Source organism: Lucilia cuprina, chromosome 5 (assembly GCF_022045245.1).
Source record: "Lucilia cuprina isolate Lc7/37 chromosome 5, ASM2204524v1, whole genome shotgun sequence".
NCBI lineage: Eukaryota > Metazoa > Arthropoda > Insecta > Diptera > Calliphoridae > Lucilia > Lucilia cuprina.
The window spans coordinates 36,431,159-36,456,456 of NC_060953.1; the positions used below are offsets into that span (position 1 = coordinate 36,431,159).

At 31.4% G+C, this 25,298-nt stretch overlaps 1 protein-coding gene across 2 annotated transcripts in view; it reads left to right on the forward strand.

Annotated features, from left to right (window-relative positions):
* Window positions 1-25,298, forward strand: part of LOC111675052 (ankyrin repeat domain-containing protein SOWAHC) — a 140,308-nt gene that overhangs the window by 94,671 nt on the left and 20,339 nt on the right. For both annotated transcript variants that reach the window (XM_046951704.1, XM_046951703.1), the window contains exons 4-5: window positions 6,758-6,769; window positions 16,615-16,617. In XM_046951704.1, coding sequence (XP_046807660.1) covers window positions 6,758-6,769; window positions 16,615-16,617 — 15 coding nt within the window. The remainder of the gene's footprint in view (window positions 1-6,757; window positions 6,770-16,614; window positions 16,618-25,298) is intronic.

Consider the following 25,298-nt stretch of genomic DNA (forward strand, 5'->3'; position numbering starts at 1 on the left):
TTAGTGTGTGTAACCGTAGTCGATTTTGGAAGTTTTTTTACAAGAAATGTTGATTTTTACATTTGTGTGAAAACCATTCCAGGTAGAATGATAAAACTATTTTTTAATGGGACATTGAGTAAGTGTATAGAATAGCAAACACGAAAATTAACTGTAAAACCAGTTTTAAATCTGGAAAAGTTGGGTAAACAGATTTGTAACTAGTTATTTTTTGGTCATCGTCGAACCCAAAAAGTAACTACTTACAACTTCCTCCAATATTACTTACCTACTTACCGGGTATGTAAAGATTTTGCTGGGATATTTCGTTTTGTCATCCAGTTTAGAACCTGATCTTCTAAAGATGAACAGTGTCTCACAGATCTCTCTATTTAAGTTTTAATAAAGCATCTACCATCACAAATCCTCTTCCACATATTGCCCATAATTTCATATACTTATTTTTTTTCTTTACTGTAAATGATTAAAAGTTCATCAGGTGTAGCAAATTCTCAATCGTTTTTAAATTAGTTTAATGGCATTTAACTTAAACAAAATATAAAGTTTGCAAAATATAAATTAAAACAATTGCCTACATGGGAGCTAAAACATGATTACAGCAACAATGAAACAAGAAAATTATCTACACGTGATCAATATATTTTTACACTGGATCAGCCAAAGACTTAGTCGTCAATGAAGTTTGATGATGATGTTGGGTTATTAAACGTGCTCAAATTGATTATATGGCTCTATTGTATTGTAAAATACATTAAACGCAACAAATTTTTCTTAATTTTTTCTTCTCTTAAACAATTTTATAAAATAATAGTTTTCTTTTTTACTTCTTTCTAACCATAAATTACTTTGATCTTTAAGAGGACATTGTTCTTAGGCTTGATGATGGTTTTTGAAAACGTTAAGTTTTACATTAAAATTAAGTTGTGTTTGTATTTGATTCTTATAGAAAATTCCCACTGTTGTCGTTAATAAAATATTTGCATAAATCTTGTCATCAAATTCTGTTGGCGCCACTTTTTGTAGATGATAGTCCAACTAGACCATGTAACCATGATCAGTTTTACTATCTTTTACTTTGCCATTGATACAAGAATTAATAAAAACAATCTAAACGAAAAGGAGAGAAAATACAGAAGAAACTGCAGAGCAATAACCAAAAAAAAGGAAAAGAAGCCTTATGACCTGTCTTGCTACATGTTGTTTTGTATGTAACGTAAACAAACTATTGTACAGTGGTTAAATGTTTGGAAGAACAAGTTTTATTTACTTAGCTATATAAGTATCCCCAGCATCAGCTGTATAATATTATCGACTCGTAGCTTTGTTTGAAGATTCTATCTTTCTGAGTTGAATCTGGGACAGAAGAAGAAGACGTGTTCCGCATCTTCTACGTCATGGCAAATTGGATATAAAGGTGATTCGATCAGACCAAATCGATGTAAGTAGTGCCTATATGCACCGTGTCCACTAAGGAATTGGGTTGTGTAATACTCTACATGCCTGTGTTTTATCTCAAACCAGATTTTATGATTAGGTATTAGGGTATATGTATCGGCCTTTTGTAGTAGCTGACCATCTTCTTTGTCAACTTTCTAGAGTTTTCGATCGAGTTTCTATCTTTGTGATGTTGTCTTTATGTATAGAACCAATCTCCATTGACAGGAGATCAAACGGAATCAATCCCGCAGTGACAAACGTCGCTTCGTCTGATACCGTTCTGTAAGCACTTACATACTCTTAATGCCGTCAGTCTGTATACTGAATTGATACAGTACGTCCTACACTTCATACCTACTCCTGCTAGTATCTTCTGATTTTCTGGCATTAACCTCAATATACTCTATGTGGCTTTTAAAAGAGAGTTTGCTGTCTATTATCCATCTATCTATCTATCTATCTATCTATCTATCTATCTATCTATCTATCTATCTATCCATCTATCTATCTATCTATCTATCTATCTTTCTATCTATCTATCTATCTATCTATCTATCTATCTATCTATCTATCTATCTATCTATCTATCTGTCTGTCTGTCTGTCTGTCTGTCTGTCTGTCTGTCTGTCTATCTATTTATCTATCCATCCATCCATATACCTATCTATCTATATATCTATCTATTTATCTATCTATCCATCCACATATCTATCACTGGTTAACGCTAGGAAAAATCTTTGAAACTTCTGGCTCGGGAGGACCTTCCTTTATAGAATGGTCTTAAATATATAAAAATGTTGCTACATAATTTCTTACCGTCGTCTTTTCTTGCCGAAAACACTGTAACACGTTTATTCAATGAAATTCCAAAGTAGCAAAATTATATTTTTTGGCAGACCTAAAGCAGAAGAGACACAAAATTGAAAACCAAAAAAAAAAGCTAAAAAAACCCCAAACCATGACCAAACTTACAGCTGCCACCGCCACACATGCTTTTCATATAAACAAAGAAATACATATACTCTTATAATAAAAAGTACATGATTATATGCTTCTGTGTGTCCTCGTCGTGTCTAACAAGACATCAACAAAAGACTCTAGTTTTCCTCGATGCTTAAACCCAAAAAAAAAAACAGAAGAATAAAAACCCTACGAGCAATGACAAAAATTAAAGTCTCGACAACTTGTGAGGTTGCGCCTCCACCAGGCAGTTAATTAATTCTACATACAATATACACTCACTCATACTTTCAAACATGCATCATGCAACAAGATCATGATGATGATCAATATTTGTTATTGTACTCATTGTCGCCGTTATGCCGCCATGCATGCATGCCTGCATGCAAGTTTCAATTTGGCGACAAGCTCTTCTTCATTCCCTGTCCCCTTTCACTTGTAGTATACGTGTTTCATCCTAGAGTTGTTTTTTTTTTGTGCACTTGCTTTGCAATGTCAGCAATTGCTCACATCCTCCAAACCAAATTGTTGGGTTACAAAATCAAGTCATTACATTTGTCACTCTTAACTTGAAGTAACAATGATCACTGTAACAAAAATAAGATCATCAGCGTCATTATTTTAATCATCATCATGGTTGGCTGGATGTAACATCAATAGGTAGAAATTGTTTGGGTTTTTTTTTTTTTTTTTTGAAATAAAGGACAATACTCTTAACGTTAAAAAATTGAAAATCTCTCAATTAGTCAAACAATTAAATCAGTAATCGAAACGTATTGGATTGAATGGTTTGCTTTGGAATGGGATTTCTTTGTATAGGATCGCTTACAGAACTGGATTGGATGGATGACATTGCCGTTGGTTTGTCATTTCAATGAAATAAAATGAAATGAATTCCTATCAGGTTTCTTAAATTAATGCCATTGCCTTTTAAAGATTCTGCTTCAGTATTCCATTGCAATTTCTTGGTCATCTTATCTACTGTTAGTTGGTTGGCATTTTTTTTTTTTTTATTTTTTGCTCATAGTGACCACATTATTATGGATGTACTTTGGTGGTGGCAAGTTTGTCAAAACCACCCGCAGTTTTTCTACTTAACATTCATTTCACAAATTGCCACCGATTTTATTTCTGCTTTTTTGTCGATTTTAGTTCTCAGAAAGTTGCATTTTTTCCTTTAACTGATTTGTTTCATTTGTTGTTATAGTTTCACTATCCAGGGCATCCATCAATGTTTCACTTGAAAAGAGAATCATCATTTAGTATTTTTTTTCAATCTATAGTTGCAGTCTTTAGATTTTTTTAATTCACTGTGTCCATTATTTATCCAGGTGGTGAAAATGACTTCTTGTTTTTGAACAGCTTTATAAATAAATGCGAAATAATTTCATGTATGGATGTGGCTTTTTTTCCTTCAATTTTATTTAATATGTTGATAGAAAGGCTATAAGATTAATGTGACCAACTATTATCCAAGAAAGATCATAATTAATACAAATATATCGAGAATTCTCCCAATAGGCACTTCTTTGTGGTCGAAAAAATACTAAAACTCTATCTTCGATCCCAAATTTGCCTTCGTTAGGTTAGTTGTCGGTGTTCAAGTTGGTCAGGTCAAAGGTCGAGGGTTTGATCTTCACCATAGGCTCTAGTGAAGGAGCCTACAACAGGTCCGATAAATACGCAAGATTATCTTTTAACATAACATATATCTTTATTTCAATTTAACAAACTAACATCTTTGATTCCAAATTAAGTTGGTTACATTAACGATCAAGAAGTTTACTTTTAAGTAGATAAAAACTTAATTAAATATGAGTACAAAAGTATGTGATTATTTAGTTGTTTTAAAAGAAATCTCATGAGATCATGTAGAATGAACACAATTGATTTGTTTAATTTGTAATTTAACATTTTTTCCCAGAATCCAAAAACTTGGTATCAATAAAATTGTAAGTTTCTCCTTTTTTAGTACTAGATTTTAAATAAAATATTTCCAATTCAATAAGAATATGAATAAGGGAGTCAATAAATAAACGTTAAACCATTTACAGCCAGTGGTAATTATGTACAAGATGGGGGCATTCAAGGCGAATCGAATATAAGGCGAACTCAAGTCACCTTGTTTGTAGCGCCATCCCTCCAGTTATATGTATATTCCCTAATCATTACAGTCCCCCTGCTTTTCGCCCTGCAACATTCAGATTTTGGAGATCTAGTTTATAGTTCCGACAAGACTGCAGGTGGCAACGCTGTTTTTCCGTAAGGCCAAAATAACATGCCTCAAGGTGGTGGGCTAAGTAACCTTATATGTAAGGTAGCTCATACAAAACTTGATTATATGGAATTTCATCGCTGTACATCGCAATTCTGATCGAATAGAACGCTATTTAAAACCAGTCCAATCGGTCCATAACCTAGAAACATGAAATTTAAAATGTAGGACCTTGACTAGGTAAGAACCTATAAAAAGGGACTTTTTGGTACTTTTTCGTTCTGCAAAAGGTACTTTTTGAATTTTCTATAATATTGAACCTAGAAACATGAATTTTAGCATGTAGGACCTTGACTAGGTAATAACCTATAAAAAGGGACTTTTTGATACTTTTTCGTTCTACAAAAGGTACTTTTTGAATTTTCTATAATATTGAACTTAAAAACATGAAATTAAGTATGTAGAGCCAGGATTAGGCTATAACACATAAAAGGGGACTTTTTGGTACTTTTTCATTCTACAAAAGGCACTTTTTGAATTTTCTATAATATTGAACCTAGAAACATGAAATTTAGAATGTAGGACCTTGGCTAGGTAAGAACCTACAAAAAGGGACTTTTTGGTACTTTTCCGTTCTACAAAAGGTACTTTTTGAATTTTTTACAACATAGAACCTAGAAACATGAAATTAAGTATGTAGAGCCCGGATTAGCCAAGAACACATAAAAGGGGACTTTTGGTACTTTTTCGTTCTTCAGAAGGTACTTTTTGAAATTTCTATAATATTGAACCTAGAAGCATGAAATTTAGCATGTTGGGCCTTGAGACCCAACTTCTTCTTGGTACTTTTTCTTTCTACAAAAGGTACTTTTTGAAATTTCTACAATATTGAACATAGTAACATGATATTAAGTATGTAGAGCACGGATTAGTCCAGAATACATAAAAGGGGACTTTTTGGTACTTTTTCGTTCTATAATATTGAATCTAGAAACATTATGTAGAGCCTGGATTAAGTGGGAACCCATAAAAGGGAAGTTTTTGGAACTATTTCGTTCTTCAAAAGGTACTTTTTAAAATTTCTATAATATTGAACCTAGAAATATGAAGTTAAGCATGTAGATCCCGGATTAATTTAGATCGTATAAAATGGGCTCCAATTGGTATTTTTTGATTTTTTGTAATATTATTCGTAATGACTGTTTTTTAACACATCATGGTGAAGGGTATATAAGATTCGGCACAGCCGAATATAGAACTCTTACTTGTTTAATGTAGAATTTAATCGGTATAATGTTATTTTTTAACCAGTGCCTATGTTCTGTAACATTCGAATCGACAAAAAAATCGAAAAATGTATAATCGTCTTGTTTAAAACAGGGTGAGCACACGTAATTTAGTTAATTGTAATGTGTTTAGTTTAAAAAGTATTTGAATCACCCAACTAAAAAGTGGAAGTCTCAAATATTTCAATGTTTTTTCTCTCGACTCGAAAGCTACACAACAAGGGCACAGTTAAACTGCTTTCCAGGGAACCACTTGTATGGGGGCTATGCGAAAGCGTGCATTTCAGTGCATGGACCTGGCTTGATCATCTTAGAATTTAATAAGGAAACGGAATTGTTCAATTCACAATAAATGTTGTAGCGTTGTATGCATAGTATGTCAGCAACTGCTACTATAGTCGTAACAATGTTGTTGGTTTCGAATGTTGTAAGAAATTTAAGTATTGTCAAATCGATTCGATATAGTGGTAACACAGAAATCACAAGCAGCTGTTTTCCAAAACAAACAAACAAGAACTAAAATTTTATTAAAAACAGTTTATTTATTAGTTTAGAACTTATGACTTGCTGCAGAGATATATTCACAATCATTGTTACAACACTTTAGTAGGTACAATATACAACTTGATTGTGAATTGAACAAATTTATATAATTTTGTGGGTACAAGAATATAACGAAATTGTCTATTGCCTCCAACTTGTATAGATTGTTGGCATAGGCCGAGCGATTTTAAAATCAAAAGTCTAACCAGAACTTATTTATTTATTTTAATCATAATTATGAAGATAATCATAAACCTAATATATATAAATCATTTAAAATAAAATTCTAATAATATTTTTTTTATTATATTTTCAGGATCCAGCAACGGTATGTATTTGCTTTTTATTAAAATTAATTTCATTTAAAATGTAATATTGTACTTTTTTAACAATAGTTTGTTCGAAATTATTAACAGTTTTAGTTTAGAAGTGCATAAGTCATACATTTCACATAATAGAGAAATAGTTCTTTCATTCCTGATTCCTGTTTGAAATTTAAGCCTAAAAGCAGATTTACCTATTTAGAACAAAACTTTTTCTACTGATTCTTTTTAAAGGAAACACGATTCAACTCTTTAGGATTTTTTTTAACATGCTGAGGGAACAGCTTTAGATTTTTTAATATATTTTAATGTAAAAATAGTGATAAAGAACTGGTTTTTTGAAAAATTGTTTAACAGTATTTTGGACTTTAAGAAATTACTTTTGGATGTAATGGATGTCCTTTGTTTAATGTAGTGTTTCAATAGTCTCCAGAGTCTGTTTGCCATTAAAATCTGAAGCTAACGACAAAAATGATTCTCTGCCGACTGGGTTTTGGCGATGCTTTTAAGAGGATCCATTCGAAAGTGATGTCTTAGATAAAAATCTATCTTTTATATTCGGAAATGTGAGGAGTTTCCACTAAAGTCATACTACCTGCTTGGCTCTAATATGTACATCTAATATGTCTTTCGTCACGAATGTACTTGTTGTAAACGAAAGTGAAAACTTTCGTCACTTTAGTTACCTTAAAATAACCGTTAGAAAAGACAGTTGTTACAAAGAGGAAAAAAGAAATATACACGCCTGGTACCAAATTGACACCAAAGTGTTTATAATTAAATAATTAATTCGTTTTCTATAGTAAGCTTAATTAAAAATTATAAATACTTTAGTGTCAATTTTGTACAAGACGTGTATATTTCTTTTGTACTTATTGTCACCAAGTAATCAATAGAGTAGACACTTAAATGTCTTTTGTGTTGTATATGGCTTGATTTCCTTCTAGGATAAGTTTACCTATCTCTCACGAAGTTGGCGTTAAGTTGTGCAATTTGACCAAACTAAACCTTGGCACCGCCTTCGCTTCTACATCTAGATGAAGCCAACAGGTTGCAATTTCAAAGATATTTTGATATTTGTATCCCAATAGGGTTTCCAACGAGTTCTATTGATTATGTTTCGCAAACAACTCGATCTTCATATAAGGATTTAAATATAAGTTTTATTGAACCTAAAATCATACTCCATCGATTTCTAGCCCATATAGAGAACTAACTCCCGGATATTTTTGAAATCCGTGAAATTTTAGAATGGCTTTAAAATACGAAACAAATCAAATATATATATTAATACCCATTACCAAAAATTGTACGAGTCTATACCCTAGTCCAGACTCTAGCCCCTAGTATCCATGAGTCCAAGGTACTAGGGCTAGGGTCTAGCCCCAAATATCTCTTAGAAAATCAGTTCGTTGTCATTGATTATCATAAGTATATAGAAATATAATAAACCATGAAATTGTTGATCAATATCAAAAATAATCTAAATATACTAATAATTAGTTTAGGGTATTAAGTATATAGTCGGTCATGAGTCATTTAATTTTCTTACTAGTTTTCAATTGCTTTTCAAATTTGACAGATTTCAAAATAAAATTAAAGTGAATATTAATTCCTTTTAAATATAATTTAAATTAAACCAAATGAGGAAATGTTTATAAAAAAAGTCCCTAATAGCCCTCAGGCAAATAATAAACATAGAGATTATCAATGATCCTTTTCCACTAATGAAATACACACACATACTTATATATAGACAAGTTTACTACATATATGTAAACATTTGTTCAAAACTTTTATAGTCAATTAATTATTTATTTATTTCCATTATTGGGAATAAACCAGGTGAAAACATTTGGCTATAATGTTAAACACAACTATTACATTTAATATACATGATATTAACCAGGATAAATATCTACCAGCTAGCAGGATATATGGACATACATAAAAAATGCAACATATACAAAGTTGAATACAACAAATTTTTTTTTACTATAAAAATATGAAATGAAACCAAATTGAACTTAAGAGTAATTGTTAAAATAATAACAAGTAATATTATAATCTTAACTCAATCTACATGGACATTAACAAGCTGTTCTACTTCCCAAGACCTATTACAAAAAAAAAATCGACAAAAAATAACTTTTCTGTTCTATTTACTATTGTTCTTAATTGTCTAAAAGAATCAAAATAAATAATTTAAATAGTTGTTTTTTTTCTAGGCTAGTAATTAGAATCTATTTACATGTATTTACGCTGTAATTTAACGATCACATTTAATTGATTAGAAACTTTATTTCCGGTCTGTAAGAAACAATGACAACAAACACACACACACACAAATACATGACACTAGAAAAGGAAACTAGTTTAAATTTTAGTTTAACAATTCCCCAAATAACTGTGTTATTATTAGAAGAATCAGTCTTAAGAAATCGTGACCTTTAGTAAAGGCACGTACAGACATATTGTCTGTTTATTTTTTTAACATACATTTTCCTAGTTGCCCTTTTAAAAATTGACATTGTTAATGTTGATGATGACAATGATAATAATAAATACACGCATGTCAGTCAGTCAGCTTATCTCTGGCCAAACATCTAAATGACATATTAAGCGCTAAACAACTGCAAACAAACAGCCACCTAAGTTACAACCAGCAATATAATTGTAAATATTATTAATAATATACTCAAGAGTTATAGTTGTAGCATACTAACCATATATTCTTTACGACAACTACTATCACGTCTTCAGTCACTCGTTTCTTCCTTTAGTCCATCACTTTGTTGTCAATTTAGCTGAACAGAGACAATGAACAAGGATAAATTAAAATGTGTTTATGACTGTTGTGTTTGTTGCTTTTATTTAACTTGTGGGTATGATGATTTTAAAACCTCAAATTATGTGGATTATTAATAAATTTAAGTGGCCACTTAAGGCGTTTCAATAATTTAATGTGAGTCTTGTTACTTAACCCTTTGACGACCAAAGCTTTTTGATTAAATTAATTTAATTTTTTGTTTGATTATCGATATCTAAGGCCTTATAATAGTTAGGGAAACGAAATTGTTCTCCTAGGTTAATTAATGTTGACAACGCAACGTTCTCGAAATTTTGTACACATCCGTTTTCTAAAAGTTAACAAACGAGGTATGCTCACTATTGTCAAACAGAAATTTACTTTTGTAACAAGTTTGCCTAATCGTTACCTAGATGATCTTGGTGTTATTGTAATCAGTTGAAGAAAGAGATGCTGTTAGCAATTCTAGTTTGTTTGGACTATTAACCAGTGTTGTCAAATGTATCCTTTCCTTAGAATGATTTGATTTGAGTTGAGACCAACCCATGGGAACCGGAAAAGCTCATAGCGAAGACTTTCGGAGAGGTCCTCTCGGAGTTCATGTGGTAGCTGTGGTTTAAACTCAAAGTCTAATGCACGGAGAAGTACATATTTTATGGACAAGTTCGGTGCTGATCACCTGCAAGGGGTGGCTGTGTCGAATGTTCTTTTCAATGAATATGTCGGATAAATGTAAAGTGGTCCCATTAAATTTTCTTTACTTCCCACAATTTTTAGGGTTTACTCCATTCATACTATACTTAACAAAGTGTGAAAAAAAAGCGTTTTAATCCCAGTCGGATCTATACAACTGCAATATCAGAATCAACTTTTATTAAAATGCTAAGCACTGCGAAGAAAATAACTTTCTCGGCTTATTTAAGAGAACTGCAAAGTTCATGTCCATTTTAATCGTATGTGTTGAATCGTAAATTCAGACTGTATCATCCATACGGTGAAGATATCCAAGATATTTTGGTCTAAATTTTGTGAAAGCCTGACAGTGTCTAAGAAAGTGCTTCAGAGTGTCACTGTTCTCATTCGTCAGAATCTGCACGTTCAATTTTGTATATCTAATTCTTTGGTCCTGTGTGTCCACTATGAATACGTACCATCACACTGACCTCAGAAGTGGTCATTTTGGGAAGCCTTCTTGCCCTCTTCTCGTAAGAGTCACCCCATAGAAACTTTATGGTTCTACACAAGAGGCCTTGCATCAATAAGATTTATATTTAAATCTAGTACATTCGCTTTTTTGTTACCGTCTACTTCCGGGTGGCCTGGTAATCATATAATGTAAACCTTACCTCTGGGAGAGTATTCTCTTAAAGTTTGCTTACAATCAAATACCGTCTTAGATTTAACTTAACCGCCTAATCTAGTCCCTTCGCACTGTCGGTATTTGCGTATTTCGTTATTTCTCGGACTTTGTCTAAAAGCTAGTGTTCTGATTAGTGCCTTTCGCCTAATGTTCCTGACCAAAACATTTAATCTGGGATCAGTGTTACAAAATTTGCGACATATTCGGCGGCGGCACAATCATTTTAGGTCGGCGGCGGCTTATTTTAGAAAATATCGACGGCGGCTAAATTGTCGGCTCAATTTAACTTTTTCTTCAGAAATTCACCTTATAAGCGTTTATTATATTGAAAAATCTCCGTATAATAGTCTGTTATATAGAAACCTGTCTCTAATGGACATTTATAGTAGTTTTCACTATTTAAATATTAGCACAATATTGTGTGGCAACTCTTTTCAATTTGCAATAAAATATTACGGGCGACCAGCAGCCACCGATTTGAACCGTTTCGGCTTGTATTTCTGGTGTAAAAACTAACATATTTTTCTTTTAAATTTCAATATCAGAATCAACTTTATTTTCATGTCCGTTTTAATCGTATGTGTTGAATCGTAAGTGCAGACTGTATCATCCAGGTAAAAATATCCAAGATATTTTAGTCTAAATTTTTTGAAAGCCTGACAGTGTCTAAGAAAGTACTCCAGAGTTTCACTATTCTCATTTGACAGCATCTGCACGTCCAATTTTGTATATCTATGCCTTTGGTCCTGTGTGTCCACTATGAATATGGCCTCAGAAGTGGTCATTTTGGGAAGCCTACTTGCCCTCCTCTCGTAAGAGTCACCACATAGAAACTTTGTGGTTCTTCACAAGAAGCCTTGCATCAATAAGTTTTACATTTAAATCTAGTACATTCGCACTTTTGTTACCGTCTACTTCCGAGTGGCCTGGTAATCATATGATGTAAACCTTACCTCTGGGAGAGTATTAGGTTAAAGTTTTCTTACAATCTAATACCGTCTTAGATTTAACAAAATTTGTGTCATATTCTGTGCTGGTATGCTATTGGGTACGTCCGATGACTGTGTTTAACCTTCCAATGTTTACATCAGATATACAAGCCGATGCAAAATAATCGGCGGCTGTGGTGGCTTATTATAGAAAATATCGACGGTGTCTAAATTGTCGGCTCAATTTAACTAATTTAATTGATTGAGCGTTTATTATATTGAAAAATCTCCGAATAATAGTCTGTTATATAGAAACCTGTCTCTATATAAGTTTTTTTCTATAGAAAATACATATTTATAGTAGTTTACACTTCTTTAATATTAGCACAATACTGTATGGCAATTCTTTTCAATTAGCAATAAAAATTTAAAATAGTGGCAACTCCGTTCAAATTGGTGAAATTATTTTCCGAAATACATGTGCGATTACAATCCTTATCAGCGGCTACGTTTAAATCGGCTTAGCTTTTGAAACGAAATAAGTCGATGGCGGCGCGGCTTGCATAATAGTACGGGCGACCAGCCGCCGCCGATTTAAACCGTTTCGGGTTGCATCTCTGATATTAAAACTAAAATATTTTACTTTAAAATTTCTTTTATAAACAGAAACTGAAAGCATCTTACTCTGACAATTTTCCCACACATTCTTTGGCTTGACAATATAGGAATATCCTCAGATTTAATGGTTAAAATATCAAAAGATTTGTATGACTTAATATCAATTACAACTGCAACTACTACACTGTATTTTAAAAATTCTAAATGAAATACGTTGTTGTTGTTGTCTACTGTCATTTTACAAGATGTCAAAAGTTGTCATTTAACCGACAATTGAGCTTGTTAACTTTAATCGTAGTTATTTTGTTCCTAAACTTAGCGATGACTAGTCAAAGGAATTATTAATGATGTGTGTGTCCACACTAAGGAAAACACCCATTCTTATGAAAGAATAAAAAAAACAAAACGGTATTGAATGAATGCAGAAGAAGACAGTTAAAGAAATCATATTTAACACTACAGAAAAAATTCTATAACTTGCAGCTTGTTGTATTTGCAGCGCTGGTATTTTTTAAGTTTTGTGTCATACAGAGAGAAAATACAGAGGTGGATCCAGTTTTTCACTTTAAAGTTGTTTTTACTATTCAATTCCTTGTTTTTATTTAATGACAGGTGCAGGTTTAGTTTTGTTATTTTATTAATTTTTTAATAATAAAACTTCACCTAGTTTATGATAATAAGCAGGTATTATTGTCATACAAATTTAACTTTCATTGGTTGCTTAGTCTTCCTTCTCTCGAGAATATATGGAAGGCTTTTTATATTTGATATTTCGTATATTAAAGATAAAGACAATATTTGACATTAGTCTCTTGTTAGCAAGTTGCATAAAGAGTTTTTCCCCTTTTCTGCTTAGTGTATGTTTATGAAATGAATTTACTATGATTTATGAGTTTTTTAAACTTTTAAATTAAAAAGTTAAGGATCCGTTTTTACACACACACACACTAACACACGAGTTTCCTCTCTTTATTATCAAGTAAGTATGCAGCAGTAGCCGTTGGTTATATGGTTTAGTTTAGTTTGTTGACTTTTTAACTCTCTCGTTTAATAAAGAAAACTGTTAGTGGCGGCTTTGCAACGTAGTCGTTGTTGTAGTCCTCATCATCGTCATCATAATCGACATCATTGTGCAAATGTGTCAGTTTAATATTCTCGCGTTATTCGATATCTTTAATTGGCTTCATAATCAACAGCTCAACAAACCACTACGTAAAATATTTACACAAGATCCGACTCATTTGTCAGTTAATAAAATGAGGATCGTTTTTCTGTGGATGGTTTTATTTTTTAACATTTGGTGGGTTACCAAGGATTTATGTATACTTAAAATCCCACCTGTATGTCAACTTGAACGGGATCATTGAATATATCGTTAAAGAAACATTTCAAAGCATATCATGTGTGAAACTTCTTCATATTTGGAAATCTTTTTATAGAGATTTCCGACTTAAGAAACTCTCCCCTCGATTGTCGGCTTCTTCTCTATTTTCACATATAGATTTAAAATAATGAACAAATTCTTATCAGAAAACTAATAAGGATAGCCGAATTTATACTAATACTCCACTCCAAATGGTGCTCTACGAATGCAGGGCAATCCTAGTTAAACCAGACATACGTAAACCATTTTTGTGATGTCCCCTTTGGTGCCAGTAATCAGGCATTAGTTGGCAACTCTAAAATAAACACATAAATAACTTAAACGAAAAGAATATTTTATAAATATTAAAAAAAATACGAAACGACTTATGATAAACTTACATAGCATTCATAAGATCAATCGATAAATATTCAGACAGGTGGAAAAGCATAATTGTAACTGACTTATTTGGCCATTCCAACAATCGAACGAACAGGCGATCGACCAAACGAACATCCGACTAAACAACAAACGAACAAAACAAACAACAACTATACAACGATCCATTCAAACAACCGATCGAACAGTCAATGTTTTTGATCTCATGTATGAAAATGACTGATGATGATATTTGAGTATGTATATCATATTCATCGTGTATGGATGTTTGTAGTATTCTGTTGCGAAAACTGTTCTCGTTTTAAATGTGGCACGTTCGTAAAAGTTTATTCATCAACTCTGTTTTGTAGCACCTTCATCAACAGATGCATTTGTCTTGATAGCTTCACAACTCTTACATTCTCTGTCTTTGCTGTTTTGTATTATTATTAAGTTGTTAAAATATTTTGACTTTTTAACATGTCAGAATATCAATAATAATGATGATGACGATGATGATTCCAAGTCCGGCCATTATATTCATTTTATTTATATGTTTGTAGCTTGTATTCCATCATTAAAATTGTTGGAAACAGCAAAAGAAAAGGGGGTCAACATAGTTACGCATTTTACAAAGTTTTCGAACTTTGAAGAGTAGTATTGAGTATCCTTAGGCAGGATTTAACAGTTTATTGTGATTATTACGGTGATAATATACTCACAATGTTGTAAGTACAAGTGAAATAAAAACAAACATTGTTTTTTAAGTATCGGACCTATTAAAGTAAATGTACTCGTAATTAGTTGTAATAACAATCGTCTATATACAATAGGGATATAAATAGTTATTGTTGTTGTTCGTGTTGCCAGCAGGATATTGAAAAGTTGAAATGTTATTTTGTATAATTTTAATGTGGCCAATAAAGGTGCTGCAATTTTGAAAACATCAGTAAGATAACCGACTGGAATTACAAGAATATTTATTGTTTTATGTAGATAGATAGATAGATAGATAGATAGATAGATAGATAGATAGATAGATAGATAGATAGATAGATAGATAGATAGATAGATAGATAGATAGATAGATAGATAGATAGATAGATAGATAGATAGATAGATAGATAGATAGATAGATAGATAGATAGATAGATAGATAGATAGATAGATAGATAGATAGATAGATAGATAGATAGATAGATAGATAGATAGATAGATAGATAGATAGATAGATAGATAGATAGAATGTTTCCCGTTTTTTTTATTATTGAAACTTCTTTAAAACATTTTTAATCATAAACTTTTTTAAAAACGACAGTAAATAAATAAACTAAGTGCTTAGCTCAATTTATCAGTTATTTTCATTAATCTTTACTTTATCTTAACTAAAAAAACATATTTTTTTCTCATTTCTTTTTTGGAATTCCAATCACTCACATGCAACTAAATTGACAACCGTTTCATCATTTTAATCATGATGATCTAAATATTATATGATGATGGCTTCTCAAATCAAATGGCGGCAAAAAATGCTGATAATGATATAAAAATAATGATGATGATGATAATGCAATCACAACAACTGCAACACTAACGAATACAATATGCCCAAAACGACACCACAAATCTCGACACTCAAACAACTGGACCGCACCTTGATGCTGTTCGTCATCTTTCATCTTTTGCTGCAACCAAAAACTTCCACAACTACTTCCTCCAATCAACACAAAATTGAAAAAAAATATTTGTGCCTGCTGGTAATGTGATAACGTGCGAAACGCTTCTGTCTGTAAACATGGGTTGGATGTTTTCATCTCTGCTGCTTAACTGTTCAACAATCTTATTGGATTTGGATGGTGGCGTTGCTGATGATGCTGCTGTTGATAATGTTGATGCTGATGATGATGATGGCATCAACGAACAAACTCCACACAACACATTAATTGCCAAAATGACAAATGCATTTGGTCTTGTGGCATGCTTAAACTATCGATCCAAACCCCAACTATTCATTCATATATTCAACCAATGTTCGTTCGTATCCATTCAATTCACCTCGACCCACTGTTGGCATCTCATGCATTTTTGTGTTGCATCTTACGGTCGGTCTGTAACATGCATTGCAACTACAACAACACAATGTGACACAATGACGGATGATCATCTTCATACTATTCGACTAAATACTCTTAATGACTGCGGGATATTATGTTTTCCTTCTCTGCTTTTTTTTTTGCTTCAATTACTGTTTGGTATTTTTTGGCTAAATAAACGTATGAATGAACGAACGAACGAATGCATTTGGAAATTCTTTAAAATCTAATCACATTTTTGTGACATATAATTTCTGGAAACAACCACAAAATGAAATACAACAATTATATATAATACAGGGTGTAAGTATTTCATTTGTTAAGTTATTATTTTATTATTAGTTAAAAGGTTTTATGATAAGAGATGTTAAATTGGAGAAAAATATATATTTTAAAAGTCTTTAATCTAGTATATAGTCCAGTATATATTGTCTAGCCTATAGTCGACTCTTTAGTTTAGTATATAGTCTACAGTCTAGTCTATAGTATAGTCCATAAACTAGTCTATAGTCTAGTCTATAGTATAGTCCATAGTCTAGTCTGTAGTCTTTTCTCTAATCTGGTCTATAATCTAGTCTATAGTCTAGTCTATAGTCTAGTCTATAGTCTAGTCTATAGTCTAGTCTATAGTCTTGTCTATAGTCTAGTCTATAGTCTAGTCTATAGTCTAGTCTATAGTCTAGTCTATAGTCGAGTCTATAGTCCAGTCTATAGTCTAGTCTATAGTCCAGTCTATAGTCTAGTCTAGTGTATAGTCTAGTCTATAATGTAGTCTATAGTCTAGTCTATAATGTAGTCTATAGTCTAGTCTATAGTCTAGTCTATAGTCTAGTCTATAGTCTATAGTCTAGTCTATAGTCTAGTCTATAGTCTATAGTCTAGTCTATAGTCTAGTCTATAGTCTAGTCTATAGTCTAGTCTATAGTCTAGTCTATAGTCTAGTCTATAGTCTAGTCTATAGTCTAGTCTATAGTCTAGTCTATAGTCTAGTCTATAGTCCAGTCTATAGTCTAGTCTAGTCTATAGTCTAGTCTAGTCTATAGTCTAGTCTATAGTCTAGTCTAGTCTAGTCTATAGTCTAGTCTAGTCTATAGTCTAGTCTAGTCTAGTATAGGCTATAGTCTAGTCTATAGTCTAGTCTATAGTCTAGTCTATAGTCTAGTCTATAGTCTAGTCTATAGTCTAGTCTATAGTCTAGTCTATAGTCTAGTCTATAGTCTAGTCTATAGTCTAGTCTATAGTCTAGTCTATAGTCTAGTCTATAGTCTAGTCTATAGTCTAGTCTATAGTCTAGTCTATAGTCTAGTCTATAGTCTAGTCTATAGTCTAGTCTATAGTCTAGTCTATAGTCTAGTCTATAGTCTAGTCTATAGTCTAGTCTATAGTCTAGTCTATAGTCTAGTCTATAGTCTAGTCTATAGTCTAGTCTATAGTCTAGTCTATAGTCTAGTCTATAGTCTAGTCTATAGTCTAGTCTATAGTCTAGTCTATAGTCTAGTCTATAGTCTAGTCTATAGTCTAGTCTATAGTCTAGTCTATAGTCTAGTCTATAGTCTAGTCTATAGTCTAGTCTATAGTCTAGTCTATAGCCTAGTCTATAGTCTAGTCTATAGTCTAGTCTATAGTCTAGTCCATAGTCTAGTCTATAGTCTAGTCTATAGTCTAGTCTATAGTCTAGTCTATAGTCTAGTCTATAGTCTAGTCTATAGTCTAGTCTATAGTCTAGTCTATAGTCTAGTCTATAGTCTAGTCTATAGTCTAGTCTATAGTCTAGTCTATAGTCTAGTCTATAGTCTAGTCTATAGTCTAGTCTATAGTCTAGTCTATAGTCTAGTCTATAATCTAGTCTATAGTCTAGTCTATAGTCTAGTCTATAGTCTAGTCTATAGTCTAGTCTATAGTCTAGTCTATAGTCTAGTCTATAGTCTAGTCTATAGTCTAGTCTATAGTCTAGTCTATAGTCTAGTCTATAGTCTAGTCTATAGTCTAGTCTATAGTCTAGTCTATAGTCTAGTCTATAGTCTAGTCTATAGTCTAGTCTATAGTCTAGTCTATAGTCTAGTCTATAGTCTAGTCTATAGTCTAGTCTATAGTCTAGTCTATAGTCTAGTCTATAGTCTAGTCTATAGTCTAGTCTATAGTCTAGTCTATAGTCTAGTCTATAGTCTAGTCTATAGTCTAGTCTATAGTCTAGTCTATAGTCTAGTCTATAGTCTAGTCTATAGTCTACTCTATAGTCTAGTCTATAGTCTAGTCTATAGTCTAGTCTATAGTCTAGTCTATAGTCTAGTCTATAGTCTAGTCTATAGCCTAGTCTATAGTCTAGTCTATAGTCTAGTCTATAGTCTAGTCTATAGTCTAGTCTATAGTCTAGTCTATAGTTTAGTCTATAGTCTAGTCTATAGTCTAGTCTATAGCTTAGTCTATAGTCTAGTCTATAGTATAGTCTATAGTCTAGTCTATATTCTAGTCAATAGTCTAGTCTATAGTCTAGTCTATATTCTAGTCAATATTCTAGTCTATAGTCTAGTATACATTCTATGTAGACTATAGTCTGGTTTATAATTCATAGAATAGCCTATACAATGATCCATATATTGCCTATAGGCTTGTCCATAAATTAATCCATGGATTTATCAACAAACTATTGACTAACCTATAAACTAGTCCATATACTAGTGTATGGACTAGTCTTTATTTTTTCTAGTTTTGCTTTGACTTCGAAAGAGAAAACTTTTTCAACATTTTTCAAGACACGGACATGAACACTTAACATTTTCCTCTCACAATTTGAAAATAACATCTCTTAACAACATCGCTCTCTTAAATATATATTTATTAAACATATTACTTAAGATATAAATCTTCACTAATTAAGAACTCATTAGTATTGTTGGTTTTTCTAAAATGTCTATAATTAAATTTGCTTCCTTTTTTTCATTCCTACAACTCTCTGTTTTATTTTTATTTAAATGGGATTTTAAAACCCCACAATTAAATTCGTCAAATATCATTCATTTCCCATTTGATATCTAAGACCTAAGGAAACAAACCGAAAGCAAGTAGAATGTTGAATGTTTTAGGCGTGTCCAGCAGTCAGTCACTCAGTGAATTTTCAAAGATACATACATATACATACGTATATAAAATGTTTATTTTGTTTAAAGCAGTGATGCGAATCGTTAGCAAGATACTCCAAATACTCATAAAACAAGAGACCAACAATTGAAAATGAACAATTTATCATTTTAGTTGCCAACATAAACAAACAGAGAAATATTCAAATATGTTAAGAAATTAAAATAAAATGGGAAATTATTAAATACAATGGGCGTAAAACTGTTGACAGTTAAAAACACATTTTATTTTTACACTTCTTAACGAGCCACAATTTTCAACATTTCAAACAAATATAAACATTTAAAGATGCATTAATGAATGAATGTTGTGTTGCATTCGCCGGTGTATCATATCGCCTAACTATACACCATATCCATTGCATCCATATGACTGAATATTGTGGTCGAAACAACGACACTTTAAGGATCAGCTGCCATATAATGATTAATGAATGGATTGTAATTCTTTCGTACTTTCTGACTGCTTTTGAAACTAAATGTTCATACGCGTACAGAAACGTGTTTTTTCTTTTTTAAGGAGTAAAAAGGAAGATCGTTTTAAAATTACGCAGATAATTTGCGTGAATGCAACATTGAAGTTAAGATTAAAAGGTGATTAGTTTCAAACATTTTTTTCTGTTCTTTAAAACCGACCAAAATAAATACAGAATGATAAATGATCAAGGTATATACACTGGGCGGAAAAATTGTGATGACATAGTTTAATTTGTTTTTAGTCTTATTATAATTTATTATTATTTGTTTTTTTTTTAATTATAACGATAAGTTCTCTAAAATGATATTAAAATTGTGGTCTATTAAACTGTTTTTATCGACTTATAATAAGAAAAATTATTAATGATCAAATAAAAGTGCTAGGTGGACAAATTTTAATGTCTGTGGTGCAGCTTATGGTCCTGCACGATGTTTGTGAATTCTAATGATTCGGCTGCAGTATAAATGTTTCCCATGTTAATGGAACTTTGCATTTTTCTTTATTTGTATTCCATTTACTTCTAATAAAATATTGAATACAGGTCCTTTTTGTATTTCATTAACAACTTACTTTTCAATAACTACTACGTCATGTAGGGAGTTAAGTAAGTACTTACTACTGTCGCCTGCTAATGCGGGAGTTTAGTAAGTAGTTTTGTTTACAAGTTTTCACCAAAAATATATATTATTTTCTTCGTTTGTGTTTAAAACAATGTAGGATAGAAATATGTCAAGTAAGTACATACATAATAAATTATTTGTATGTCATTACTGGAGTCCTTCTTAGTAATGCAGATGTCATGTCTAAACTCCCGCATTTGCAGGCGATAGTAGTAAGTACTTACCTAACTCCCTATATGTAAGCGAGCGTGGTTAGTACTTCACAAGTACTACTTGTCACTCAATAACATCCCCGTGATAAAATGATAATGTGTAAGTAAATTTTAGCTTTTTAATCCCTTACTTTTTCAATGTAAGTTTTTACTCGAGGATAGGGTCTATTAAGAACCGATTCTTATAAAATATTGTTTCATAAAAAAAGTTTATGTACAATTCCATAACTTATATTTTTATGCCCAATTTTTTCTAAAACAAAAAAAAATATTTATTTAAAACATCTCACACTTATTATTGTAATTCTTATTACACAATTGTTATTAACTTGTAATCAGACTAAAAAAACAGCATTTCAAAACTCCATGTGTCTTTAACTAGAAAATCATATGTATCTCTAGTCTACTTTTCACATCTAGTCGTTTGTTAATTAGTGCTAAAAAGCCAATGTTTTCCAACTAATAAGCTAAAAATTAATGTTGGATTAAATATAATGAAACATTTAAAATCCATTATATATTCATTGAATGGGAAACAAAAATTATTGTTTTACATGAAATGTAACATGTTCACCACATCGATCAAACTACATACACACACACATGATAGTAACTTTTTAAAAAAAAAATAGTAGCAACTTGTGCAACACTTTCGCGCATAAAGGTGGCAAAACAATCTACACCAGACACAACAAAACATTAAACCATCAAAAAAGACAAGCATCTGCATTGCCAAACAACTTCAAACATCTCAACAGCACATGAATGAATAAATGAATGAGTTCAAAATTGTATGCAAAAAAAAACAACAATAATATTGCTATAGAGAGAGAAAATTTATCCAAACCGATGCGTGTTTGTTATCGGAAAAATATCAAATTTCGATCAAAAAAACGCCTCCAAAGAAAAACTGGCTTTTATTTTATTACAAAATAAGAAGCTAAAAAACTGAATGATTATAACTGACCAACAAACTGACTGAATAATTGTCTTACATTACATTTAGGGTTTCTTAATTTGCCGACCTTTTTGTTAGCCACGGAAATAAATGAGAGAAAATATCGTTAGAGAGGCTCATATTTTTGGCAATTCATAGATAGGTCGATAGATAGATAGATAGATAGATAGATAGATAGATAGATAGATAGATAGATAGATAGATAGATAGATAGATAGATAGATAGATAGATAGATAGATAGATAGATAGATAGATAGATAGATAGATAGATAGATAGATAGATAGATAGATAGATAGATAGATAGATAGATAGATAGATAGATAGATAGATAGATAGATAGATAGATAGATAGATAGATAGATAGATAGATAGATAGATAGATAGATAGATAGATAGATAGATAGATAGATAGATAGATAGATAGATAGATAGATAGATAGATAGATAGATAGATAGATAGATAGATAGATAGATAGATAGATAGATAGATAGATAGATAGATAGATAGGAAGATATAAAATTAAAAAAGAGCTTTTTAAAAAATTAAGACTTGAGAATCATTTTGCGTAAAAAAATAATAAAGAGTCGTGTTGTTCAGCGAATGTTATACAGTTTTACTGAATATTAAGCGTCACATTTAAAAGCAATCACATGAGTATTCTGGGAAAATATTCCCGTTATGAAAACCCTTATCATATTGAAAGTAAAGCATCTAGTTTTTTTTTCTCTTTAACTGACGATTAAATAAAGTTTAAATTGAAAAAAGTAACATATTCTTCACTTGTTGTAACTTTTTCTCCAGACAAAAACAAAGTAGATAAAAAGTAAAAATAAAAGTAAAGATATCACATAACCCTAATTATCATATTTAGCACTCTAAATGCAATTTATTTACTCCACTCTTACTGTGTTTTCTTTTTTAAATTAATAAGACAAGGACATCCATAGTGACGTATGTACATCCAAATGAACACACGTTCCTCAACTGCCACCAATAATTTTCTGCACAAAAAAAGGACAACAGCTGCCAGTACTTCTGTTATTATTGCAGTTGCAGTTTATTAACAACCAACGCCCTGCCTTGGCTGAGTGGCAAGCCTCATGTTTACGCTATTTCACTGTTGCATTAACTAGATGTTGCATTAGCAGCTAATTACAAAGTGATCGCAATTGTAGAATTCCAATAATAAAAGATAACAAGTACTTAAGAGTTGTTGCTTCTTATAATTACATGTATTTGGTACATTAAGCACTCACCTGCAGTTTAGTTACTTTTTAACAACATTTTGCACCCTACACTTAATGCACCAATGACTTAAAGACAGGTTTTTGATTTTACGTTATTTTAAGATAATAAAAAAATATAAACGATTGTAAGTCCTTGTCTTAGTTGTTCTTTAACTACAAGGATATTGCTGAAATTATTTATTATGCAACAAATATTTGCCAAAAATTTATCATCAATATTTTTGTGTTGCAATTTTTCAATTGTATCCTGCCGTTAAGAACCAAAAAAAAAATTATTGCAGACAAATTTTGTTTTTATCTTATATTTTAACAAAGGGTAGATTAACTGCAAAATTTAATAGTTATTTTTGGTATTTTTCTGTAATTTTGTTTATAATTATTTTTTATTTAATTGTTTTTTTTTTATTAATTTCTTTTCATGTAACAAACACATGCCGCTGTTCCTTTCTTTTATTGCTAAATGGTGGCAATAATGGCGTTAAAACAATTTTTTTTGGAAACTTTTATAGTATGTAAGTATTTTATAGTTTTATTTATATTGTTTTTTATATTAAAATTTAGTTTATAGCTTTTTTATAGTGAAGATAGTTATGTATTTAACCTATTTCTGCTACATACTGCCACCTAAAGTTTTAAATGAGTGTCAATCGAATTGATCTTCATGTGTAACTTAATGAGATAATATAATCCTGGATCGGTGTTGAGATAAAAGTTAAATGTTTAAAACAGTTTTAAAAGTAACAGACAATATTGTCCAACTAACTTGGTCCACATAAGACTTCTTTGTCACCAAAATATATACAGGCCAACAATTTGATAATCAGAGAGGTGAAATCCAAATCTAAATCAAAATTTCTTTCATGAGGCAATAACGTCTCAAATATATCCAAAAATAGGTCAGATACAGATTTATCGTACTACAATCTTTTAGAAAATTGTGTTAAACTAGCAACGAATTTAGTCCAATTACTAAAGGGCACTTCACACGATCACACTTTACGTACGTATAGTCTAATGATTGGTATAAAACAATAACAAAGTAAGATGGAAACAGCTGTTACATAAAAATACATCTCTGATCTAATGCGACCTGCTTGTGTTTTGAATCATTTCCAAAAATGAAGAGATCCACGCGACTGTCAAATTTTCCATCCGTATTCTCTTTCAATGTGTGATGGTTTTATTACATATTGAGTTTAGACGATCATATCTGTACTGTACATATCATATTACTTGTGTGATCGTGTAAAGGCAGCTTAACTCTCAAAACGAATTTTCAACAATTTGTTTGTACCATCGTCTTGTAGGATATTGATTTAGACGATCATGACTATATCGGAAAATGATTCGGAATCGAATAGTTACGATAATGACTAAATCAGAAAATGATTCGGAATCGAATAGTTACTTTAAGGTATTTTCTACAAACATCAGTAAAAACTTATTGCGCAGAGAAAATTTACGTCTTCGGTTAATTGTCTGACAAAGTTTCAACAAGAATCCAATAGTTCAGGGGTAAAGTCCTAAGCTAGTTATTTGAAGCCTCATTTTGGGTTAATTACAGAGATGTAGTCAGAAAGGTTTCGCTTAAGGCCTCTTCACACGATCACACTTTACGTATTTAAAGTCTAATGAAATCTCAGCCATAAGACAAAAAAAGTAAAGGCCATATGATTTATATTTTTTGTGTTTACTCGATTGAAATAAAACAATAACATGATGAAAACAGCTGTTTTCCTTTTATACTTTGTGTTTATGTTAAAATACATCCCTGATTTAAAACGACTTGCATGTTCTTTGGATAATTTCGACTGTCAATTTTTCAAACCGTATTTTTTGTCGATTGTGCTTCCCGTCCGTTCTCTTCTACAAAAAATTTTGACTTATCATAGTTTGTGGGAGGCTTTAGATAATCAAGAATAGAATAGACGCCTTTCTTTACATTACTTGGGGATAGTAATTGGGATTATCCCCGCATTCAATGACATGGTTTTCAAAGTGTAGGTGGTTAGACGTAAAGTGAAAGAGCCAAATACTGAAAGTGAAGTGAAAGTGCCAACTAGGTGGTTAGACGTTAGTGGAAATGATTATTAGTAATTCAAGTCTGAATTGGAGAACAACTCCAGCGTCATTGCCATTATTTTTCAAGAAAATTTAGGCTAGTGTTTATCGTCCGGCTTTCGATTAAATTGTGTCTTACTTGCACCTGTATGAACTGTGCAGTTATATATTGTCTGTATCAACCTCAATATCGTGCTGTCGTTGTACATCGTTTATATCCTGATGGAAACCATTAATATCTTCCGAATTTATCGATTCTGAACTTGAA